Below are 9916 nucleotides of genomic sequence, written 5' to 3'. Positions count from 1 at the left end.
AGAAAGCTGTAAATTTGATGACATGTAACATGGTTCGATTAGATGTATCCATATATCTAGAATGTGCACATGATTGGGCCAACAGTTGCAAAGGGAACACCACTTAGAGGTGCCCAAAATATTTGGAATGGATTTGTGCGGGCAACTTTTCATGAGTTCTTGCGACCACACTAAAGGTTACAATCCAAGGATCTCATTATGCTACAGCATGATTCCACTTGGATCTTGTACTATGAAGTTGAATGCAACAACTAAGACGATGCCAGTAACATGGCCTAGCTTCACTGATATTCACCCTTTTGCACCAACTGAACAGACTCAAGGTTATCAGGTAGCTAGTTTGATGTTTAAATGGTTCTTTTTAGACTCTTATAAAATATGGAAGAGAAGGGTTTTTTTAATTTTATTTTCTGTGTCTGAACAATAAAATTTGGTGTCTGAAAATGTTCAACAATTTGGATGACTTGCTGTGTACCATCACCGGGTTTGACTCCTTCTCTTTGCAACCAAATGCTGGAGCTACAGGAGAGTATGCTGTGCTGATGGTTATTCGAGCATATCATTTATTATGATGACTTAGCTCATTTGAAATATGTCTGCTTAACTTTTATGGAAAATATTTGCTATTAGAAAGGATTTTTTATCAATTTATGAGTTAATTTATGACTCTTCTGATTTACTTACATTCAAAACAGTATTTGACATTTTTATTTAACATTGTACTTGTTCATTTCATCCGATAGTTGATAACCTTCAGTTGTGCTATTGTCTCTTGCTGTATATTTATAAGAGATCAATTTTTTGTTTTTTAATGTTGCTCAAATAAATTCCTGCAATGGCTCTTAACTATTTTGGAAACTAGAAACTGCAGGCAAGAGGAGACCACCACCACAATATTTGCATTATACCTGTCTCTGCACATGGTACAAATCCTGCCAGTGCTGCCATGTGTGGCATGATAATTGTTTCTGTCAGAACCGATGCCAAGGATAACATTAACATTGCAGAGTTGAGGAAGGCCGCAAAAACTCACAAGGACAACTTATCAGCACTTATGGTAAAATCCTTGAGGAAGTAGGTGTGGGGAACTTCTTTCAAATTTTGGGATTACTGAAACATCAGCTTCTTTACTCGTAAATGTCATTATAACATTTTTTATGCTCCCTTGCATTGCTCTTTCCATGAAACTTATGGATATTTCAGGCAGGAGGTAAGTTTAACTACAATTTCAAAATTTATTATGTAGTTTAAATTTGCTTTAGCCTTTTTTTGTTGTTCAAGATATCCTTTCGTAAAGTGTATTATAAGTTATAATCATATCTTTCTATAGTCTTATTCGATAACACTTTTCTAAATTACAAAATACAAAGATACTGAGATTGTAGAGAGATAGTAAAAATTCGTATATACCATATCCATATTTTGGATGGATATAAATTTCGTCTATCTTCTTCGATCAGTTTGTGTCTTTAGATTTCTGTATTTTTATTCAGAAACTGATCTCCAATTACATTCTTATATTCAATTTAAGGACAAATAATGCATCATTGTTCTAAATGAGAATAATTATTTGTGAAATGCAGGGCACTATTGCTCAACACAATCCCCATCTTGATAGTGTCTCTAACAGTACTAGTACTAAGGGATTCATTTGCCATGAGTTCTATTGTGAATGCAGTAGTAACAGCAACATGTGTCATTGTCTATGAGAGCATATTCTGCATGGGATTTGGTGTGATTCCCAACATTATTTGTGCACAGATTTTTTCAACAAGTGTGAGAGGAATATGCATCTCAATTTGTGCACTCACATTTTGGATCAGCACATTGATGGTCACATCTTCATTCCCATTCTTGCTGCATCAAATTGGACTCACTGGTGTCTTTTCATTGTTTGTTTGTGGTTGCATCATTTCATGGGTGTTTGTTTACATGAAAGCTCCTGAGACAAAGGACATGCCTTTAGAAGTCATCATCGAGTTCTTCGCCATTGGTGCTAAGCCTGGAGCTGATCTTCGCCATTTTGTTTATTTGGTAACTATCTCATAACAAAGATAGAGAGACATTGGAAGACACAACACAACTATTTAGAGAAAAAAATAAACAAAATGTCTCTGTCTTTACTTAACCCAAAATGGATGGGACAATAAAAGAGTTTATAAAGACAAGTTTTCTGTGTCTGAGATCATTGGCAAACAAAACATTCATAATATTATCATTATTGTGATCACAAAGAATTGAAGCAGCAGTAGATTGATATAGTTTTGAGTCTTTAGTTGATTTTGATTCCAATTCCTATTGAGAGTTGAAGATTTCATTGGTGAAATGGAAATATTAGAACCTTTTGCTGGTACAGATAAGATTATGTATCTTTTTTCCATTGTACTTTGAAAAATAGAAATTACAATACAAATACTTAAAACAACTATAAGTGTTATGGATTGATAATATTCTAATCAAATTCTTGCACTTATAACATTTGTAAGTAATAGGTGATTGAGTTAAACTACTTTATTACTCTTATTATAGTATACGATTAAATATCTATTAAAAAATTTAATATTAAACATACATACAAATAATATAAGTAACAAAATATTTAAGCTTTGTTTGGTTGGAGAGAAGTGAAAAAGTAATAGAGGAGAGGGAAGAGAAGTTGCAAATTTTTATGTGTAATTCATGAAAAAAAATTTGCAACTTTTCTGTCTCCCACTATTTTTCCACCACTTATCTCCAACCAAACAATTGAAGTGTCCATTTCCTTGTGCTGGGCATTTTTTTTTCTGGTGAATGCTATGAAAAATTTCTCCTTGTATGAAGAGTTTGTGGACAAATGAAATCAAGATATGTATGAGGTTGTTAACTTTGCACGACAGAACTTGTCTTATTTAGCATTAATTAATTGTTGTTAAAATTAATTAATGCTAAATAAGACAAATTTAAACTATTTTTTTTGTCTTTCTAACATTATTGGTTATACAAATACATTACAATAAGCCAAGTATAATGCCATTTTGTGGTTGACAAGTGATAGTTGTTCGAATTGCTTAAATACCATTTTGTGATAATGTGATTGATGGTTAGAAGAATATATGAATACCCTTATCAATTACAAAGAATTTTTTTATCCAATAGTAAAAATAGGGTGACCATGCAGGCACGAAAACATAAAAAATCCTGGACCTTCTTCATTCACTACCTTAATACAGATTCTACAGTCCTATACTGCATTCTTTTTTCACCCTAAAGTGCCAACATCAGCAATCACTGAATGATCCCATTCTGCCCTTTAACTAATATCTTCTTGGATATAACAGATTTCACCTCTTCTACCATCATATTTGGACAATTCATGGCAATCAAGTTCTGTCATTTAGAAGGATTCTCATTGCTTTTCCCAGCATTCCCACCATTAGCAAGTGAGGCATGAAATGCACGCGTAATCTGAAAAAATAAAATTAAAAAATAAAAATAAAAAACCATTAGCTTCCATCCTTCCACATACATTTTATTGTAAATTTGTGATACATAATAGGAAAATAAACTTGTCTATTCATTGCTCTGTATAGTTTTTATCTACTCCCATAACCCCCCCCCCTCAAGATTGATATTATGTACATTCCAAGACTCGAGAAAAACAATATAAAAACAAAGAGAAGGAAAAATTGCACTTCTTATTCAAATTATGTTGGTTTGGTTAAATCAAGGGGACAAGTCTTTTTTTTCAATGCAGATTCAATGCAGAACAACCCCAAAAATTACTTATCCAAGTAACTGAAACTTTGACACAAAACAATCAGATAGCAATGCATGCTCAAGTAAGACAGCACAATTAGATGAAATGGAGAACAACCCCATCAAAAGAAAATCACTCAACCAAGTTTTTAAAATATAGAACATATTTATATCTACAAAAAAAATTATTTCAACTTGTAAATAATGAATGTTAAAAACCATTGATGCAGTGCTCATAGAATCTCACAATGAGACATCAATTAATAATCACAAGTTTGCAATGTAAAATTCATGGTGTTTGTTGTCAATTGCAATGCTCAGTTAATCTTGCATTCTGGACAATACCATGGTCCTTCTTGTATATGCATTTTCATAACACCAATACACCTGGAGTGATAACTCAGAATTGTTTTAACATATAACTATAGTTCCATTATAAGAATTCTGCACTTATGAACCAGAAAAATAGAATCACTGATAAACAATTGAAACAAAATTTCCTCTAACATATATCAAGCACAAATTGAAAATACAATAAAACAAAACAAAATAAAATAGAACACGAGTTTGGAAAGAAGCAATAAAATATATCATATACAAGAGATAGGGTGAAAACGACACCTAATAGAAAATGATATTGCGGCGGCGGGAGAAGCGGGTTGAGCGGCGGCTGCGGAAGCGGGTTGCGCGGCGACTGCAGAAGCAGGTGTGAAAACGACACCTAATAGAAAATGATATTGCGGCGGCGGGAGAAGCGGGTTGGAGGCGACTGCGGAAGCGGGTTGCAAGGCGACTGCGGAAGTAGGTTGTGCGGCGAAGATGAGCGGACGGGAGAGAATGCAGAGGGAGACGAAGAGACCATAGCAATAGTGATTGAAAGAGGGACAAAATCCTAACAGAGCAAATGGCTTACTACTTTGAATTTCAAAGTGTAAAAAAAAATAAACATAGGGGTCAATTTTTAAATATTATTTTTTTCAAAAATAAAAAATGAGGTTCAATTTGTAAATATTTTTTGACAGGTTAACGGTACTCCTACATAAAAGTGGGAGCAAGGAATCCATGGCCCATAACTTTAATGTATTTATGAATTTTGTCTTTTTTTAATTTCTATATTTTGATATAGATATTGTGAATACTTTTTGTATTTATTTAAAACATTGATTTATTTTCGATTCTTTTTATATTTTGTTGAAATATAATTATTTATGAAAATCAAGTTTTAATAATGGTATATGTGAAACTAGTAAAAATCTATAATTAAGAAATCAGTAACAATGACCGATTTAGCGACTAATTTTAGATTTTCAGATCAGACATCAACGACTGATTCTGCAACCAATTTTATCAGCGATCAAAAAGTGGGTCACTATTTAGCGACCGATTTTCTTAGCAACCAATTTAGCAACAAAAAAGTGGTCGCCGTTTAGCGACCGGTTTTATTAGCGACCGATTTAGCAACCAATATCGCTTGGTATTAGTCTGGTAGCATTGGTTGAAAATCGGTCGCTAATATCGGTCGCTAACGGTTAGCGATCGAAGTTAGTCGCTATTTTTAAATTAGCGACCAAGGTTTTAACAACTACCAAAATCGGTCGTTAATGGTTTAGCTACCGATTTTCAAGAAAAATAAGTTGCTAAATCGGTCGCTATTTCGATAATATCTTATAGCATAATAACTAATTTTATTAGTTAATTATAGTATACATCTAATAAATTACACTAATATTTTTTTAATTACACCTAATAATATATGATGACTGTAATTTTAAATAATATTAGCGTAATTTATTAGGTGTATACTAAAATTAACTAATAAAATTAGTTATTAATGTAAAATATATATATATATATATATATATATATATATATATATATATATATATATATATATATTAAAATACAAAATACATATTAACAATAAATTAAATTACATATATATTTATATAAAAATATATGATGATTAATTTTAATGATTTCATATACAAATAATATTTTTTATATGAATAATACTAAAGTAGAATAATAAACTTCATTAATTCAAATAAAATTTCAAATTTATTGTTTTAGTCAAAATTTAATCTTTCAATAGTAGTATCAACTATCAAGATTTGTAAATTTACAATAATAAATACTTTTAATTAAATTTACGATAATTTTTTAATCATATTAGGTGTACATGAAAATAAATTATTAACATAAAATATATATTAAAAATGAATTAAATAATATATATATTTATATATAAATATATAATAATTGATTTTAATAACTAATTTTAGTGTATATTTAATATTCTTTTATCTTTTTTATACCAAATATCTCATGTTTTGTGTATGGTTTATTTATTCAATTAAATATGATAAAATAAGAGAAAATAGATAAATGAAAAATCAGAAGCATTATTTAACAGTAGACCTAATTAATAGGATTTTGTATTTATATAAATTAAATAATTCTATTAATTACCGATTTATATCATTTTTAGCATTTTTACCAAAATGCATTGCATCTCATATTTCGTTTATAGTGTAAACGAAATAATTTTGAACATATTTCGTTTACACTGTAAAAGAAATATAGAAAAATTTTTAAACATGTGTTATGGGTGCACATGTAATACGTGAAAATTGATGTACTCCACGTATTTCGTTTACATTGTAAACGAAATACGAGTACCTGTAATTATAAAAAATTTAATTTTTATAGGTATAAAAATATCATTTTTAAAATAATGAAACAGTATTAAAAAATAAATTTGATCGATTTAAAAAAATAAAATTCGATATATGTTTGTTACTGTTTAGATCTATCTTAATTAATTTATATCTCATCTATATTTTAAAATTTAAACTAATAACTTTCTCACGTTGTTACTCTACAAAGTGGAACGTTTCAATTAACAAGCGGTTTTAACTTAAGTCACGTAATTTAAAATTGTCAATTTAATATAACAAATTTTATAAGATTTTTCATGTATTCTATTATTTAAAATTTTCAAATTATATCGTTCAAATTATATTAAAATTTTTAAATTTAAATTATATATCGTTTAAATTTTGTTTATTAAAATTTTTAATTTTTTTATGTTTTTTTTAAGTACGAATTTAAATGAGATGATTTTTAGAAAATAATGTGATGCCAATTTTAAATTACGTAATTTGATCGCTACGGTTTAAATAGACAGTTTTAAATTACGTGTTTAAATGGGTAGTTCTAAATTACGTGACTTAGTTAAAGTCGCTCACTAAAACCGTCTATCTCCCATATTGCACTTGAAACATTTCTATTTGTAGAATAACAACGTGAGAAAGTTATTAGTTTAAATTTTAAAATATAGATGAGATATTTTTTTTGAAACAAAGGAGCTCAAAACAAGAATGGAGCAAAACAAGAAAACAGACATAAATTAAATACAACTAGGTAGCACCACACAAAGCAAAAACATATCCCGCTGTCATTTTCGGCATTGCCATCAACAACTAAAGGGATTCTGATGCCTCTACTCCTCAAAACTCTGAAAAGATGCGTTAATGGTATCTTCTACACTTTTTTCTGCATTCTAAAAAATCCTCCTATTCCTCTCCATCCAGACGTTCCACACAATGGCAAAGAAGCAAATTAGCCATTTCTTTCACTCTTCCTTTCTCGTAGTTACACCTGTCCAACTGTGGAAATGTTCCTTTACAGTACCAGGAAATGACCACTTCCTATCAAAGTGATTCAGCCATGCGCACCATACCTGCCAAATAAAATCACACCCAAGAAACAAGTGATAAACATTTTCAGCATCCTTACTACATAGGGCACACATGTTGTTGTCATGACCAACTATCCCAAACCGGCACAATCTGTCTTTTATATTCACTCTGCCTATCAAGACAAACCATATAAACAGCTCCATTCTTGGTGAGACTAATCCTTTCCAAATAGAATTGGTAAAACTATAACTTGTTATGTCCTCCGGGAACGTATCCTCCTGCAATACCTGCACAAAGGAGTTAGTAGAAAAAATACCTTGTTTATCAAACTTCCACCCAATCCTATCCTCCCTGTTTGGCGCTAATTTAAAATTTAACCACTCTCAGAGTTTCATGTAACTGATTCAGAAGTTCCAATTCCCACTGGAATGGCTCACGCCTCCATTGGAAGTTCCAAACCCAATCTAACCCGTCCCAGAATCCGCAGACCCCAATGACACATCCTTTTTGCATTGAAATCGAGAAGAGCCTTGGAAACCTATCCTTTAGGGGACCACAGTATAGCCAGACATCCTCCCAAAAATGCGTTCTTCTCCCATCTCCAACCTCCATGGACAACTCATTTATCATCTTGTCTCTGACATGTTGTTCCTTGATCTGTAGCTGACATATATCCTTCCAATGACCTCCTTTAGTGGGCAATGTCTGAGTGGATAACAGCTTGTTAGGATTGAGATTATTGCACGAACACACCACCTTCTTCCACAGGGACAATTCTCCTTTGAGAACCTCCACCACCATTTAAACAATAGCGCTGTGTTACGTATCATCGCATCTCCAACACCTAGCCCACCTAGCCTTTTTGGCGCTTGAACCACTTCCCATCTAACCAACACCAAGCCATTCCTTCCATCCCCTCTACTCCACAAGAATTTTCTCTGTAGTGAAATCAACTTTTTAGCAACAGCTTTCGGCATCCTGTACAAGCTTAAGTAATATATTGGCAAGCTATTTAAAACAGCTTTGATGAGCACCAACTTTTCTGCTTTATTAAGCACCTTCGACTAATCAAAGGTAGATCTAAATAGTATCGAATTTTATTTTATTAAATCGGTCAAATTTATTTTTTTAATACTGTTTTATTATTTTAAAAATGATATTTTTATACCTATAAACATTAAATTTTTTATAATTACAGGTACTCGTATTTTGTTTACACTGTAAACGAAATACGTGGAGTACATCAATTTCCACGTATTACGTGTGCACCCGTAATACGTGTTTAAAATTTTTTCCATATTTCGTTTACAGTGTAAACCAAATACGTTCAAAATTATTTCGTTTACACTATATACAAAATATGAGATGTAATACATTTTGGTAAAAACGTTAGAAATAATATAAATCGCTAATTAATAGAATTATTTAATTTATATAAATAAAAAATCCAAAATAATAACTATTAGTATTAATAAATATATGTCAATAAATTTTATAATAGAATAATATTTGGTTTTATACTAGTAATTATATATATATATATATATATATATATATATATATATATATATATATATGCTTACAAAGTCTGTTTAGCTTTTGTTTAAACTCAAGATTGTCACAATTAGTGTCCCTAAAATATTCATCAACCAAGTATTCTCTGATGACAAGTTGGTGTGGAAATACCTTGCCAAGAGCTAATATGGTAGTTTTCCCATGGTTGGCTTGCTTTGTGACACCTCTCATGATACTTTCATCTCCCATCATTTCTTTCTTTGATAGATCAAATGAATGCAGTTAATTTCCTTGGCAGTGAATGTTATGCAGGACTTGTCATATCATATTTAGATAATAATATCCTATGCTTTAATGTCTATGACAAATTTGTAATGGGTAGGACAGATAATACAAGAACTTTGCTATAGACATATAAAATTTGGATTAGTTGGAAAGCAAGTCCTTCATGGAGATTGTGTTACTAGTTTGTGGTCGTTGGAAAGAGGTTTGGATTAGATTTTTAGCTCTAATTACATCTAATTTGAAAGAGAATAACTAGGGAACTAAAAGCATATCAGCCAAAAATCAGCCAAAATGTGTTTGGGTTCCATGAAAAATTGGGTTTTGATTTGTGCTCCGTGATCTCAGGAACAGTTTTCAAACATATTATTCAAAAAGTGATTTTAATTAAACAGTTTTGTTTACTTTTTGGCTGGTCACATTTTAGTTCCGTATACTTTTCCAATTTGAAATAGGTACTCTAATTAGGATCTCTCAAAGGCAAAAAGACTTGCATTTTCATTGTAAAAATAGCTTTGCTATTACAACACAACACCTGTCTCGACAGTTGGCCTATAGCCCAAATCAATGACTTGGGTTTTCCTAAATGGGCCAACCATAAAAATACTCCAAGCAAGACCTTATTTCACCATGACCCAAATAAAAAAGACAACTCAATTTCAATTGGCCAAACAAAATATTGT

General features: G+C 31.0%; 1 protein-coding gene across 1 annotated transcript; it reads left to right on the top strand.

The window, feature by feature from the left end:
- The first annotated feature begins 208 nt into the window (after positions 1–208).
- On the top strand, positions 209–1845 carry LOC148554888 (glycine dehydrogenase (decarboxylating) 1, mitochondrial-like). The gene is made up of 3 exons (XM_088490043.1): positions 209–331; positions 863–1057; positions 1584–1845. Exons 1-3 carry the CDS (start codon positions 209–211, stop codon positions 1707–1709), a joined length of 444 nt encoding a protein of 147 aa, XP_088346169.1. The 3' UTR covers positions 1710–1845.
- Positions 1846–9916: the final 8071 nt, after the last annotated feature.

This window comes from Arachis ipaensis, chromosome B6 (assembly GCF_059453495.1).
Source record: "Arachis ipaensis isolate K30076 ecotype BB chromosome B6, ASM5945349v1, whole genome shotgun sequence".
In the NCBI taxonomy this organism is placed as follows: Eukaryota; Viridiplantae; Streptophyta; class Magnoliopsida; order Fabales; family Fabaceae; genus Arachis; species Arachis ipaensis.
Note: the sequence above shows the minus strand (reverse complement) of the source record. Positions and strands in the feature narration are given on the sequence as shown.

Excerpts from the sequence above, each read along its gene's own strand:
- LOC148554888 (XM_088490043.1), top strand. The coding sequence starts at position 209 with ATGATTCCACTTGGATCTTGTACTATGAAGTTGAATGCAACAACTAAG. Across the intron at positions 332-862 it reads AACAGACTCAAGGTTATCAG|AAACTGCAGGCAAGAGGAGA; the intron begins GTAGCTAGTTTG and ends TTTGGAAACTAG. Across the intron at positions 1,058-1,583 it reads ACAACTTATCAGCACTTATG|GGCACTATTGCTCAACACAA; the intron begins GTAAAATCCTTG and ends TGTGAAATGCAG.